General features: G+C 45.8%; 1 protein-coding gene across 3 annotated transcripts in view; it reads right to left on the reverse strand.

Annotated features, from left to right (window-relative positions):
- The window catches only part of mob2a (MOB kinase activator 2a), a 60179-nt gene that overhangs the window by 20831 nt on the left and 22468 nt on the right, over positions 1–16880 (reverse strand). Inside the window, exon 1 of one of the 3 annotated variants that reach the window (XM_034589180.1) lies at positions 13846–14610. The exons of 1 other annotated variant lie outside the window; for it this stretch is intronic. In XM_034589180.1, the coding sequence (XP_034445071.1) occupies positions 13846–13883 (38 nt within the window). In that variant the 5' untranslated portion in view covers positions 13884–14610. Of the gene's footprint in view, positions 1–10604; positions 11038–13845; positions 14611–16880 lie in introns of those variants that run through there. One more of the 3 variants, XM_034589178.1, reaches the window with a different exon arrangement.

Below are 16880 nucleotides of genomic sequence, written 5' to 3' on the forward strand. Positions count from 1 at the left end.
ACCGAGGGACGAGAGGGCTTGAGCAAGATGGATGACAGGAGATGAGAACTACCAGACCCGCATCCAGACACTTATAAATCACCATCTCCATGGATACGGCTTAGATTAACCACGTATCGTATTAGAGGGAATAGGCCAGAATGAAAATATGAAGAGAGATAAAATGGGAGAAGATACGGGAAGGGAGGAAGGAAGGAAGTGAGTGCATGGGAGATGAGATTAGTTAATGGAGATGGGTGTGCGGCGGAGGGCAGGGACATGAAAAACAGAGCAGATAAAAAGAAGCAATCGTAATAACAGAACTTTTGGATGAGAAGAGAGAGGAGTGAAAGAGTTTGGCTCGATGTGGGAGGCTGTCTCAGCATGCCCCGGCCGACTGCTACACTCCTCCTCCCAACATTCCTTCACAGAGGAGTCTCCATCCATCCCAACCTGGCCAGCTAAACACCTGTCTCACACACTCACAGATGATAAGAAAGGTATAAGCCCGGGCTCAGGTGCAAGGTCAAGGTTTGATATAGTGCTCAACGAACTAATAAGGCAACAACGTTATGAATTGGTGATCAGGGGGGAGGAGGAGACAGGTGAGCCCGCTGACCTTGGGAATAACCGTTGACATGTTGCTGCATCACAGGTGTTCACACAGCTTGTCCCGGGGCCTGCAGCTAACAGGGGAATGGTAATGAGGTCGGACGACCTCTTAATAACTGCAGCTGAGCGGCAGAGTCACTCCGTCATCAGTGTCACGAGATTAATCACACGACAAAAGCAGTGAGGCACCGACTCAGTGCGAGAGAGTGGATGTTCTGGTCTGTTACAACCAGTGACGGAGGAGCGAGAGATCCCATCACTGAAGGGACAAGAATGCGAGTACAGCGCGTAGCTAACTGCGGTGTTCACGCTTATAGCTCTCATAATAAAAAAGGAGCTGCACTTGCACAGTAAAGGTGTGTGGATGTGTCATGTCTTATGCTACGCTGAAAGATTCCCTGAGGCTACACGTCTTCCCAGAACTCTAATAAACCTCAACTAAAGGAAAAGAATGTGTCTTTTTCTTGGAAGACTGTGATAACCTTGGCACTGAGGCAAGGACGCACACCCACAGACACACACACTTACACAACCTGTTGATCTCCCAACTGCAGATAAAATTCAGAACATTTCTGAACCAAAAACCAAAATTATTACCTAGATTACAGCTCTAGTGGAACAACATTGCGTAGCGTGGTCTGGCTCTAGTTCTTCTGGACATGAGAGAGGAACATTCCTTGTTTTTCACACACTGGGGTAGAAGGTAGGTGTGAATCCAACACTGCCACCTGCTGGCAGAGAAAATGAAGGTGCGCACAGCTTTCACATCAGGTAGGTGAAGTCCCCACAAGATGTTGTTACTGGGGAAAACTTACTTTCTCACTTTACCTACAAATTGATCTACAAAGTTGGGACTCTTATTTACATATACAGCCCCATTTTATGCACTTTACTAATTAATATTCCATTTGCTGTTAGGTTTTTCTGTTTGCTTGTCTTTTTATCTCTTCTCTCACTGTCTGTAAAAAAGTTACCTGGGCTCTGAGCCAAATAATTGGTTTTAACTTAGATACCATAACTTGTTATGATGACAACTGTTATTTAGTTAAAGGGTCGAAGAGTCACCTAATGTGTTTTGTAATCGGAGATAACGCCAAAAAAGGAAAACATTTCCATAATTTCCATAACTGGAGGGCAGCAATGTGACTCCGGAGAGAACGTCAGATACAATTACAGCATTTTTTTGTAATGTCATCAGAGTAAGAAGAAATCGGAGACTGGGCGACATTATGACACAGTCCACACCCTTAGGACACATCTCTGACTGCAGCCATTGTCTGAAACTTACACAAATGTACAGCTGGACAGAGTTTTTCCATCCTACTTCTCCTTTTCAGGTTTTATAGGAAGGGTGTGGATGCTGTGTGGCTGTGTGTGTGTGTGTGACTTGAAAGCGAGCTAGGACTGTGCCAACACTGTAAAAAATAACAGGTTTCTTTCCACTACTTCTGGTGCTGCAGAGTAATATAAAGAACAGAAACTAATATTAAGTGTGAAAAATAAAAAAAGGTTTGGAGGGAAGAAAGGGTGGGGGGGGTTTGTGACGTAAAGACGAGGTGCAAGGAGAAAAGGGGGAGAGCTGTGGTCCAATATATGCTACTGTTTGCTCTGGAGCACAAGAAGCAGCCTGTGTGTTTGTGCGTGTGAGCATGAGTGGTATATAAGGTGGAGGGGGCTGGACAGAGGAGAAAGAGCGTCATGGAATATAGGTAAAGATGGAGGAGACGAAGATGAGGTGGCGGGAAAAGGCTTGGGTTTGTGCCCCGTGTTTACACAGGAGATATATATATATATATATATATATATATATATATATATATATATATATATATATATATATATATATATATATATATATATATATATATATGGGGCAGAGCATGATGGGAGAAGCCCTGGGGCTTCACCGTGAACAGAGATCTCTTTTCATGGTTGGAAGAAAAATAAGTAAATAGAATAAAACAAGACAGCACCGGCAGCATGGACTTTCAGGTCTGCATGATGGAAAGAAGAAGCCCTCAGTTAAAGCAGCAGAGTCAAACTCGGACTGTACACCAGCTCTGACTGGACAGTGAAGCAGGCGCAACCACAAAATGGGCACCAGCACAGTTGAGCCGGGAAGTCTACTGGCAGGCTCTCTGGGAGGTGGGACTGAAGGACGGCTCAAAGGGGATGGTTCAGTCTTAAAAGCAAATGATGCAGAGATAAATAAAGGGTGTGGGGTTCACATACAGAGTTTGGGTGGTTCTCTTTCCTGCTCTGAGTCTGTACATACCTGCTCCAGCTCATTAACTCCTAACTGAGGGCATTTAGTCACCGATTTTCTACCGAGGGGAATGTGGCTGCATATAATGTATATCGCTTTCCCACAACACACACACACACACACACACACACACACAGGCAGACTTAAATGTACAGACTGTTCCTTTAACATGGAAATATAGGCTGGAGTAATTGGTGCCGACGGCCTGACGAACCACTCTGCTGTACGGCAACGAGGAATGAGTGACTGATCAGTGTCGAGCAGCCGCTTCATCACTGCTTGAGTGACTGTGTCAACATATCGTACATATCACCGACTCAAGCAGACCGTGAGAAAAATGTGTAAAGTATGTACGACATAAAGACAGGAATGCATAGAGTCGCGTCAGCAGAAATGATAATGAGGTAAAACCCAGCTGATAAGATCTACAGGGGGGGCACCCCTTTCCCAGGGGAACATGTCTCCATTTCCTGCATCAGCAGTAACCGAGCACAGCTCCACCAGACTGTCTGGCATGTGAGCGAATGGCAACACTGGAGTTTGATTTGTTATTTCGCTCCGGCTGATGCCCCGTTTGCTCTTTAACCCTGAGAACATGGACTTAACTGACAAGGTCTAAACTCGCTGAGCTCAAAGATCTTAGGCTGCGATGTTCTCACTGGAGATTTGAAGAAAAATCTAGCAAATGTACCTATTTTTCATATTAAATCCATTAAAAGGTGTCTTTTTGAAGGTTCATTTAACTTTTGCACATTAGTACCATCCATTTTGAAAATTATTTTTGAATAATGTTTGGGTAGTTTTTATTTATTTTAATATTTAAGTAAAGCTTTGCTCAGTTTTTTTAATTAATTGTTCTGGTTGTATTTACAAAGTTGAAAAGTTATGACATAAAAACAACAAATAGTTATTTTCATACAAAGTCAGTATTCTTTTGTGAACTTTTGCTGCAAGAAAATGGATTTAACTTCTTCTTTCCTTGCCCCTTTGTTAGATTTCCCTTTAATCCTCAGCTCCATTGATGACGTGGGCAGTGACTTTCTGTTTCTTCCGCTGTCCTCCACAGATGTGACAGTACAGGAACATTATGCAGCCATCAGCTCCAGTTTGTTTTGTACAGTAGCCGTTATCTCGGGAGAGAATTGCCAGAGTCGTCACAGCAGGAGCAGCAGCAGAAGGTCTCTGAGAATCTGGCTGGCTTTCAAACAGCCGACTCACATCTGCTCTTCCGCTTATCACAACAACCGCACAGTCAGACACAGCGGACAAGGACATTTTCAAAGAAGAGTACAGCCAGTGCGCCCCCCTCCCACCACACACCACACAAAGACACACAAACCCCAAGTGGTGCATTTTAAAAATACAAAAGTGCTGTTTACATATTCAGTCCAAGTACACAGTTCACAAGGTGCTTCAATGAAAAACTAGCGTTGTCCAAAGAAACAGGATTTACAGAGATCTAACCAGTGCATTGACTTTTGCACCTGACCAATGCATCTCTCTTATTTCCCAAACAGAAACAAAAAGGAGAAACAAAATTCACCCTCCATTGAGCAGATGACAGATCTCGACCATGTGAGAGCAGAGGAAACTCTGGTCCATTGTGTGAGTTTGATTAACAATGGGAGTGGATGAAGGCGGAGGAAGTGGTAACACCCAGGATTGGGCAAAGAGGTGATGAGAGGCATGTGACTGAGGGAGGCCGACAGATTAACAAACCAAAAAGCAAGTCGGTGGAAAATGTGAGCAAATGAGAGCTCCCTGTAGGAAGATCTGGTAAGTGCACCTCGACGCGCTTTTTAACTTCTAATCGGCTTAGAGGTGTCTGTGTGAGAGAGAGAGAGAGAGAGAGAGAGAGAGAGAGAGAGAGAGAGAGAGAGAGAGAGGCAAGAAGCAACAGCTCTCCTGCCCAGGGAGGAAGTCGGATCTCTCCCAGGAAGATACTTGAAAAAGAGGCAGACATGATCTAACCTGAACATCCACCCGTAACAACAACAGCCGCTCAACAACAAGACGGAGTGATGGTTAGCCCACAGCGAGTCCCATAACCCAGAGCTGTGACAGCTGAACTCATATTTTAGACAGAAGACATGTTCCACCCATTGACTTGTTTTCCGGTAATTAGCTACGACAGCAGATCTTGTCGGGATGTCAGCAGATATCAGTCTCTAGGGCCTAATCAGGAGGAAAAACATCCCGTGTGTAGCCTACATGTTTGGTACAGGCCAAAAGCTGTGCAGTGTTGTTAGGCAAGACACAGTAATGTCATGTGTTTCTGTGTTATGGCCACAAACAGAGGAGAGGAAGAGGCAGACTGGGGAGGGGGGGAGCTTGGAGACAAAGAGAAAAGGAAGCAAATGTTATGGAAATTCCTGGAAAAAACCACGGCGTGTTTTGCTTCTTGGGGGAATTGCTAGGATGTCAGTGAACCCACAGCAAAGCCCTGCCCTTTGTCAGCGACTGGCATGGAGGAAATATCACAGCGTGTCTGTGTCAGTCCGCTGAGAGAAACACAGGAGTCACAAAAACACTTAACGCGGGGGAAACAATTACTATTATGTCTACATTTTCCCCCGTTTGGTAACATCCTCACCGACACACATGTGCTACTTAATAAAAAGCGTGCCTGCCGTCTACAGATGGTGCGTCAATGAGTGAGGGAAGGAAGTGGGCGGAGGCAGCTGCTGCCAGAGTCAGAAAATAAAGGAGCGCTGGATAGAAAGGAGACACAAAAGGGGTCAAATCAATAGATGTCCTTGGAGCAGCGAGAGCATGAACGTGCACGCTCCCTCCTCTGCTGCTGTCGCAAAGCGTCACACTTTCCTCCGCCCTCCCCAGATAACATCCTATAGGTAAAGGATGAGCTGTGGTGAAGACACTATAACCTGATCCTTTTATGAGCAGATGAGATCAACGGCGGTTCATACATGTGTCGCCCGGGGATTCAGGTGCAAACAAGTCCGGGATTGGCTGCGGGTAGAGGAGTAACTGGAAGATGAGCTTATGCGGTGACATCATCGCTCCTGGAGGGGGATGGGAGGGTTGCTAATGCAGAGTGCACATCTGTCTGCCACTGCAAAAAACTTAAAAACAAAACAATACTGCTGCTAAAGTACCAGGCTGGCAGAAGGCAGAAGAACGCCCATGATACCAGAGGACATTTAAGGTTAGTTCTGGTTTGGCCCTCAGCCTCTGAGCTCCGGCAGTTTGCGTAATAAATGTTACCGACGTCACTTTAGAACAAACTGGAGTCAGCACTCTGCAGCATCCCACTCACTCCGCTGCAGCCTCTCCTCCACAGCTCCTCACCGATTAAATATAGGTTGCTCAGTGAGCGTGTGCGACTCTGAACATGATGCATGTGCAGTTAGGTCATTTTAAGGTGTGCGAAATCTGTACATATACAATTTTTAAAAAGCTATTTAAAACTTTCCTCGTCTGTTCTTCCCCCGTCTTCCTCTCCACCATGCATGTCAGATGGTAGATAATTGAAACAAATGAGGGGGCACAGCTGCCAAAGGCACTGCAGCACAGAGGCAATTACACAGCTATGCAGGCAAGTGTGTGTGTGTTTCAGCTTGAGATGGAGAGCAAATAAGGAAGTCTAACCTACCACGACCATCTCTGTTCAATTAGACTGCACCAGACCTTCCCTCTCTCACTCTCGCCCGGGACAAACTCGATAAACAGGAAGTGAGGCACCCAAGCACTTCCTGTCTCCCTCCCAAATGGGCTTCTTGTTCCCACAGGCAGCGCAGAGCTTCTGCAACAACTGCTATAACCAATTTGCCACCTTCACAAAGCCTCCAGGGCCGTTTGCTTTTGGTACTGAATTCTGTCTAACCCTTTTCCTGCCACCTGACCACCCTTCAAACTGAGCCAAACACAATGAAGCCATTATCTACTTGCCAATTGGGCCACCAAGCAGCTGTAATGAGTTTTTCCATGCCTACAGGGCACCTGCTGTCACACACTGACAGCTGACACGCTGCAGAGAATATTGGTCTGATCAGCTCAGATTAATGTATTTCCAGCAAGAAGCGTGTTAAAGATCTGGGTTCCTTCTTTACCTTCTTGTAGTTTTACACTTTAAGATCTTAGATTTAAGTTATTTCAGGTGGGGTTGTTTTTCCTTTTAATTAGGCGTGTGCATGACTGTGCACGCGCAAGTGCTGACTGTGTGGATCTAAATGCAGAGGTGAGGTTAGTGCAAGGCCATCTCTTTCTCCTTCTCCTGAGCCAGCAGGACTCATTTGCTCCTGAACACAAAACACACACACACACAGACCCGTGTGTGAGGTCTGCCCTCTGCATTGATTGGAGGGCAGGTGAAAGTTGAGAAGGACAGTCGGTCAAGACTGACAGACTTGTTACTCCCTCAAGGAGGTTATGTTTTAATCTTTTGTCTGTCAACAGGATTACACAACAACTACGGGACAGATTAGCTCAGAACTTGATGGAAGGGGAACATCCAGTACATTTTGGTACAGATCTCGAGATCTTAGATAAAAAATTAAAAAACACGCAAATCCCGGGAACTATCTACGAGTGTGTGAAATTTGTAAACAGCCTAATCGAATTTTAAGGGACTTTGGGACTGGACGTATCCGCTCTACTGAGTGCCATTCTGGTTAGATCGGCACTGAACAGCCAGTGTCACTCCTATCTGAGTGTAACATAACACATGTCCTGCTTAGATTAAGTTAACTCAAGCACCTCTGTATATTTAGCAAATATTGCTACTATCCGCAAGCTCCTTCCTAGAAACACATTTTCGGTCTCGCGGTTTAGTTAGACGTCTGGTATTTTTTCTCCAACCAGAATGACAAAGCAGCTCTATTGTACAGTGCAAGAGCCGCAGGAAATAATCCCATCCAACTCCTCCAAGCAGAACGTTGAATATATAATGATTTCTATGCACTAATTGTAACTTAATCCCACTTTTTCTTAAACTAAACTTTCCGCTAAGACTGATTCAATTCAGCCCCATCTGAGTGACAGGCGGCGGCCGTGCTAGGAGGGAGTCTGGCGGGCTGAGGCGGGGGAAAGAGCGCGGTGGGGTTTGTTGGTGGAGAACGGCGCCCTTGTTGAGCTGCACGTCTCAGCTCTGTGGAAGCAGCCAGGCCTGCCAAAGATGGCGTAATGAGAGACACATGGCAAACAGTATGGCCCGCGCTGCTGATACAACACACCCACACTACGATGATACAATCAAAGCTATTGTTCCACAGCATACATTATAAAAGTTACCACATGATCCACTGGCAACAAACACACACGTGCTTTTGTCATGTGACGGAGACTCCGGGTCTGTGTGTGTCTGCTTTCCTGCAGCACATCAGCAACGATGATCCATCACAGGAGTAGAGGAACAGTTAACCTCATAACAGAGAGGAGAATTGGATTTCATTCATGCTGCAATTGTGTATGATGAAATGATGACCACAACTTAAACCTCTGATGTTATTGTGTGTGTGTGTGTGTGTGTGTGTGTGTGTGTGTGTGTGTTGGGGGAAAGAAAAGACACAAAATTGACTAAAAGCTGAATGAGAACTTGACCTAGGATTCAACTCAAACAACAGTCCTCAGGCACCTACCACAGTTAGAGGAGGCCTTGGAAAACTGATCCTGTGTGTGTGTGTGTGTGTGTGTGTGTGTGTGTGTGTGTGTGTGTGTGTGTGTGTGAGAAAGATGGAGAGAACGCATTCACATGACGATGTACATACGGCACATAGCGATCACAGTTAGGACAAAATTCAATGACGACCAAAAGGTAAAACTTCAAAGCTTCTCTTCTTATTGAGTGTAAAATGGATCAGAATAGCTCTGACTAAAAATAATTACTACTTCCTGCTCTCTTGGTTACAGATTAGTACGGAGAGCTTCTACAAGATTTCCATAATCATGAAACATTTAGTATATTCAAACCACTGAACCTTAAATCCCAACCAGACTGGTTTGAGTGTCAACACAAACAATATTATCCCTACGTCTCTTCTCAAGGTCAAAAGTGGGGTCATGAACTTTGACTATTTAACAGCTGCAATGATCTTCATCATTTCCAGTCTAAAAGGTATATGTATGGTTAAAAATGTTATAATAATCTTGATTCTCAGATGTACTTGGCTTTAGTAGAAGCAGTAGAAGCAACTGAAGTTCACCCGAGTATAAAAAAATCTGGTCTTTGCTTCAGACTGTAGAAAAACTCAAGGTCGATTCCAATCTATTTTACTTTGTGTCATTTGATGAATGACTGTTCAATGGCTCCACTCTACACATTAAACATGGAGTCTGTTTTGGAGCGTGCTGGCAGGCAGTTTCTGCTCCACACAATGCTACTGTTGAAAGCCGAAACACCGGAGCCCAGGGTTAGGAGGGCTAGCCGGGGCTGAGGTCAACGAGGACCTGTTCGGATGGGTGTGCCTCCAAAAACACACATCAATCAAGCCATATAACATCATCACTGAGCCACCTGACTGGCTGATGGCGACGCAGAGGGAGAAGAAACTGCTAAAAATAGACGTGACGGCCCATTTTGGCTTAATGAGCCCATGAGACATCACTGCGTAGGTCCCACCCCTGCCTTGATCATGAAGGCAAGTACCTCTGGCACAAGCCCTGTCTTCATAAGGCTTCTGTGTGTATTTGGCCAGCAGTATATAACATGTGGTGCCTCACAAATACATGAAACACACACAAACGGAAGGCTGTTATTCATACTAAGAGCAGCAGTGAAGTGCAAACAAAGTCCTGAATCGCATCGAGGCCTAATCTAATCCAGCTGTGCGAGTCTGTGTTAAAGCTACAATTTTACCCTCACCATCAAAATGCTCCTTAGAGAACTAGGAAGTTATATTTAGACTTTATACAGCAGTTAGGACAGGCTCTGGCTTGCCAACCCCACAACCACAAGAGAGGGGGACCAGAGCCTTTCTGCTCCAACTGCCAGAGCAAGAGACTTCCCTAAATCAACTTCACCTTCCTCTCAAGCACAACAACCACATGCATGAGGGCCAGCGAGTCATCGGGTCTTATAACTAGCTACACTCCAACAGCTGCTGTACCGCGTCCATCTGAAGGGAACTAAACTAAAAAGTGAATTCAGAAAAAAGTGCAAAGTCTATGAAGTGCAATGCTCTGCAAATAACAGAGCCACACAAAAGGAAAAACACACACCCTTGACCTCTTCGGAGGGAACTGTGTGTCCGAACAAACAGTGCTGCAGAGCCAAAGAGGCAAACGGGAGGATGGGAGCAGAGGCTGCAGGGCAAGCCTGACTGATCATCTGCCTTCTGGCTACACGCCATTTCATTCCAACTAGTCTTGACCTGCCATCCCAGCAAACCCTGTTACCAGGAACATCCAACTCGTCACCATCGCTCAGCTACAGGAGACTGGCTGTATGCCAATGCTGTCCGTCTGTCCTCGGCTCCCTCCCCTCCTCCCACCTCCTCTTCCCCTCCCACAAGTCAAGACAACCCATGCGTTTGACTACAGCACAATCTCTTCCCTGCTACAGCAGCACTGTCCTCAAATGTCTCAGCAAAACCGCAGCAATACAACAGAGAGGTGAATGGGCAGGACAGGGAGAGGGGAGGAGGGAGGGATCAGATGGAGAAGTTAGTGAAAGTCTAAAAAAATACACAGAAGTGCTGAATAGCCAAGTACGATGATGTCAACAGCAGTAAAGAGGAAGGGAGGAAGGGTCATGAGAGGAAATAAGGGTATCGGTGACTCGGTTAACTACCTATAGAAGAAGCAGTCGCAGCACACCAGAACCCCCATCCAGTCGTCGGTGAAGCAGAGCCGGGCTGACGAGGTTCCGAACCACAGCACCCTCTTCCTCCCTTTCACCTCCCCGTCTCTGCTCGGCTATGGGTGCACCAGGACGGCAGTTCCCAGCTCCAGCATAGCACCTTGCGTAATAATATGGCTGCTCAAACGGCCTTTGGCTGTAACGCAGGTGGTGCAGGACGGACGGATGCACACACATGAAGACCTTTTGACGATTCAGCCAAACAAACTAGCACTTTCAAAACAACTTTGTTTTTAAATGATTCACGATGCCAGACTCACTTCTCTGAGCATGTTTCTCTTTCTCGCTCTTGCTTCCAACTACTGCAACTGCCTCACTTTCACACTCTTGTCCTCTCTCTCTCTCTCTCTCCCTCCCCTCTGTCTCTCCCTCTCCCTCCCTCTCTGTCTCTCCCTCCCTCTCTCTCTCCCTCCCTCTCACTTTTTCTAGCTGGCTCCCACTTGAAAGGCGGGAAGATTAGCTTGGCAAACAGAGTCCCATAAACAAACTGCTGACGGCTGGGCAGCATAGGGTGGACTGCAGGGGAGAGGGATGGACGGAGAGATGGCAAGACGTAGAGGGAGACAGAGAGATAGGAAACGATCCCTGGGAGGCACCAATCTCAGCCATCTGTATACATCCTAAACAAGGTCTAAACATCCCATCTCCACCCGTCGCTCAGAGAGACCAGACACACTCGGTTTGTTAAATCCCCCAAATTCCCATCACACCTCTGTGGAAAGTTAATGATTGCAGCAGGTTGACAGCTTTACCACCGTCAGTTATATGTAACCGAGCCATAACAGCAGATTGCTAACTGTCAACTCTTATGTCAACACAGAGGAGGGATCAAATTGTGAATAGGCAGGGGGACGTACATATGCCATTTCGTACACAATGACGTGGACTCTTCATTCACACAAATGATGCAAAGGTACGGGGCGGGAGGGGCTAGCGCAGAGACAAGCCCCCAGGAGGCAAGCCAATCACTGCAGAGCACTGTGGCGATGGTGTGGGGCAAATAAGGCGAAGGACACAAAGTGAAATATGGACCTCGTTACGTCTCTCTCTCTCGATATCTCCCCTTCATCACTCAATACAAGCAATCACTTTGTCTTGCCCTTTGCCTCGTTACAGATCAAAACACAGAGACGGAGACACGAACACACACACACACACACACACACACACACACACACACACACACACACACACACACACACACACACACACACACACACACACACACACACACACACACACACACACACACACACACACACACACACGGGAGGACTGCGGTAGGCAGGTGAAAGTGTGTGTGTGAGAAGCTGTAACTAAAGCCTGCAGGACTCGACAGACACGGACACAGGTATTAACGGACCAGGAAAAAGGCAGCAACTGAATACCCAGGCTTGACGTCAAGCAGGCCAGCTCTGCAGTTCAGAGAGAACAAAACACTGCAGTCGGCCAAGAAAGACAAGAGACAGCCGAGCCAGTCACCTTCAGAGGACAACAGTTACGCAACAACTGCAGGGGGGGGGGGACGCTTCTGCTTGTTCTGTCGCCGACTCATCAAAATGAGTCCCGAACATGGACATGGGTTTAACGATAACAAGTTGATATTTTCACCTATAACACAGCTGCACTGAACGTCCTACACGACAAAACTCAACTCCCTCTCTACTTCGTCTCTTCTTTCTGAAAATAAAGAGATGACAAAGGAGAACTGCAGCAGCGCCGGCGAAGCAGTTTCCTATCCACTGACGTCATCCCTCCTTCTCCACCGCCAATACCAGCTCCTCCTGCGGCTCCCTGGAGACCTGTCACCAGGAGCTGCAGCCAACAGTCCTCCGCTTTAACTGTTTAATTACCTCATCCTGCTTACCTGCACACGCACACACGCACATGTGGGTGGATGCTTTCAACAGAGCAGAGGGGATAGCAACACAAACACATGCTTCCTAAGCTAAATCATAAAGAAGTGGAGAATGGGTAGATGGCAATAGACGTTTCTCACACTTTCAGCTGTGTGGTGAGGTGGGCGTACGGTGCTCATTACCTCCCTTTGTGTTTTCAGTTCCCAAGAGTCAGGATGTGGGTTTTGTGTGTGTCAGTTACAGCAGAACACTGTGTGCCCCTTAACAAGGCAAATGGGAAAAGGAGCAGCAGAGGGAAAATGGAAGAAACGAAACTGGCTCTAAATCATCTGTCACTTTCAACAATATGAGTGTGTGTGTGTGTGTGTGTGTACTTCCTCAGACTTTACGGTCTTATCATGAAATCCAGACAAACAACAAAAGCAAGACATCCGGTGAAACAGGGACACAGGATGAATATGAGAAACACTATTGGTGGAAGACATTTTTTTCAGATACTTTTTTTTCAAACTAACTTGTGACTTGGAGAGATTGCACAACGAGGAGAGAGAGAGACCGAGAGAGAGAGAAAGAGGGAAAGAGACAGATGGAAACCACTGGGCAGGGGACAGACCCAACTCGTGACCGGGTTTAGAAACGCCTGGTTATGAATAGAGGCCGTTGCAATCACGTCAAGCGAAAAGTGGGTTCAGGGGAGAGAGGCAGACGCACTTCATGCACATACAAAGTTGCTAGGTGATGGGACTCAATGATGGGGTATTTCAGTGGAGGGGGGGGTAGAGATCGTTTTTCTTAATGGGAGCGGGAGGACAAAAGAGAGAAAGCCCACCCCCTCCACCCACCTCAAAGCAAGACAGACAGGTTTCTCCTCATGGAGCTGAACAGACTGAAATCCACGTGGGTGAAATCTGAAACGACCACTGCCTAAAAACACACGCCGTCATCAAAACGGAGAAATATATACGGCAATGTGAGTATATATGTGAAGCCTCGACAGACTTTAATATCCATCACAATGAGGAACAAGCCTTCAGGGGTCCAGTTGCAGCTGAATGAGCCTGATGCTGCTACTGTTGCAATAAAAAAAAGTCACTTTAGCAATATTAAGGGTCATTGTGGGAAATTAAAAGAAATGCAATAAAGTGCAATAGAGTGAACTCCACGTGGAAAACACCAGAGAAAGTGATTTATAAGCTGAGGGTGTATTAAAACATGCTCCCTCCTCTTCCTCATCATCTTCATCCTCCTCCTCCATAAGGCTAACACATCAATAACTTCTGCTTTACATCACATAACACCAGTCTCTTTCTTACCTATTCAACGTGTAGGATCCGTTCCGTTTAAACCTCATCCTGGACGAAAGGAAGCGGATAAAGAAATCCAGATTTGACGATCTTTCTTTTTTCTTGTCGCACCTCGAAAGAACCGAACCCCACCGAGAGTGTGTGTGAGGGAGAGAGAGAGTGTGTCTGTGTGTGAGGGAGAGAGCGACAAAGAGAGAGGGAGTGTGTGTTTTAAGAAAAAAACAAACGTGGAACAATAAGGAGTTGCTCCTTGCAGTCCTCCCTCACTCTTCCTACACCCTCTTCCTCTCTGTCTCTCGCTTCCTCCTCCTCCTCGCGTGTTGTAGTTTCCGTGGGGCAGGGTTAACGAGTCTTCACACACACACACTGCAGCCGTTTCGATTAAACCCAAAACACACCTCGTATCGGTGCACATGCACGTGTGTGCGCGCGCGCGGCGTGGTTAAAGTTAAAATGTGTAGAAACGATCATGGAGTCTGGTGGAGGCTGCAGCTCCGCTTTGTTTTCCACAGACTCGCTGACGCAAACCAGCGGTTTTTTCCTCCCAGTCCTCCCTCAGAAAAAAAAAAACCACACACCCGGATGAAACTTGAACCTCTCTCTTTTCAACTTGTCCTCGTTGTCCTTATCTTCCTCTTGCTGTAAAACCCGAGAAATGCGCCACGTTTAAAAACACAAAGAACCGCAAAAAAAGAGAGGAAACGTGCGCGGTCCCTTTATGGAAACGGTGATCGATGCGAGGCAGCGCATCCACGCTCCTGTGGAGACTCTCGTGTTTCAGCCTTTTCCTATCTGAGCCGCTATATATACACACACACACACATACATACACACATTTCTACTCGTCCATAGGCGGAACACAAACCAGACTCCAGCAGCAGAACTCGGCTCCTGTCACCGCCTGAAGGGTGAGACAGATTTAAGGCTAAGAATAGGGCTGAGGATCCATTAATGCCGTTTAAATCCAAGTGTGTCTTTTCTGATGGGGACACACATGCACACGTTAGATTTCATTACACAGGAAGCTGGCCAACATGATGCAAGTGCAGGGGCAGATTCAAGGCTTTTATATTGATCAATTATCAGCATGCATCCCAGGATTTGCAGCTTAATAAAAGAGAAAAGTGATTATCTTTTGTGGCAACTACTCTATAATTATGATAAAACTGAGTATTTGTGTCTTTCTGGTGGACACACACACTCACTTTATATTTCATTACACAGGAAGCGGAAAAAATGATGCAAGTGCACAGGCACATTTAAAGCTTTTATATTGATCAAATATCGGCATGCTTCCCTGAATTTGCAGCTTAATAAAGAAAAAAACAATACGGTTTCATTCCAATTACTTTAGAATGATGATAAAACTGAATATTTGTGTCTTTCTGGTGGACACACACACTCATACTCACTTTATATTTCACTACACCGGAAGCTGAAAACACACTGAAACTGCAGGAGCAAATTCAAAGCTTTTAGATTGATGCATCCCTGGATCTGCAGCTTAATAAAGAGAAAAAATAGATTAGCACTCAGTAGAGCGCATACATCTGCCAAGGCCCAACAGTCCCCTTAAATTCAATCAGGCTGCACCTAATTGCACACACTCATAGATATCAGGCTCTTAAATGTGCCTGATTTTTCATTAAGCCATGAATTGCTCCCTGGGAAATGCCCTACCTCCCAATGTTTAAGAAAAAAAATCCTGACTCCACACCAAAATTAAAAAGCCTTCTTCCTTGACCCCTACCACATCCTTTAACCATGTTTTGTAGAAATCCGTACAGTAGTTTTTGCATAATCTTGCTTATAATCAAACCAACCAACAAACAAAGGTATGAAGAAAACACTGGGTTCAACTCCAGCTCATCGGCTGGTGAATGATATCTATGCTATGCAGATGTTTCAGCATCATCTCTGACAACCACTGCCAGAAGTGACGGTGAGGGGGAAGTTCCAGGAATGTTTAAATGTAGAGCAATGACAGTCTGAGTCGCTCACGGTGACTTTGAACAGACTAAGAGGTGACACTGGAATGACGTCGTCTGATCTTTATCGTTGCACCAGCAGCAGCCGCCTCCCTCCAGCAAGTCTCAAGTGTGTAGGCAAGGAAGGACTGTCCCTAATGGTTGTGTGTGTGTGAGTGAGAGTGTGTGTCAACACCAACTAAAGCTGCAAAGCTGTTGTTTTGTCAACTTTGGATTTAAAGAAACATGGTTCGTATAGTTGGAGACTAAACAAGATGGATGGAGAGAGAGAGAGAGAGAGGAGGAATGTTTTGAGAGGAAGTTTTGACCACAACAAAGTCCTGAAAAATACAAAAGAGCAGAGGTGCTCTTCTCACTGCCAGTTGAGGAAGCTTTGGGAGGTGAAGATGAGAAACGAATAGGGGTCCTATATATTAATCCACTATATTAGACGTGTTTACATGGACACCAATATTCTCATATTAGAGACAAATAGAGACAAATAACGTACTCTGAATACGCAAAAATCGAATTAAGTCGTGATGTATTCTGACCTTAGTTGCATCATGTAGAAGCTATGACTTAATCACAATTACATCCTACACAACAATTTGCAACATTGACATACTTCAGTTACTAACTGCTTGACAAGTAAAAGGATGTAATGTTGAGTCATAATCAGACTCTGCTCTGTCACATGTAAACAGGAATATGAATGATATATTCTATTAGCAACTCAGGTAAACCTTATAATCCAAATAGTGTCTTCAGAATAGGGTCAGCTCATCAAGTCCAGCTCATCTTAGAGCAAACATCCAGTTCAGAGAAGCCCAAGCATCATGCCCCCCCAAACATCTTTAATAGCAAAATGAAATGCCTCATTAACTCAGGTGTTGAGGGACTAAAGCAAGGATAGGCACAAAATGATGAATCCAGGAAAGTCATATCGTTTAAGAGCACTCAGGATTAGTCAGCATCACATCGCGGAAGTGTGGTGCAGTGGATGTGTGAGCGTGAGCATGTGCACGATTCCCCTGCTCCCGCGAAAGGCACTCTGGGTCGGTCTCGACGGCTCTG

The sequence above is a fragment of the Hippoglossus hippoglossus genome, chromosome 6, assembly GCF_009819705.1.
Source record: "Hippoglossus hippoglossus isolate fHipHip1 chromosome 6, fHipHip1.pri, whole genome shotgun sequence".
NCBI lineage: Eukaryota > Metazoa > Chordata > Actinopteri > Pleuronectiformes > Pleuronectidae > Hippoglossus > Hippoglossus hippoglossus.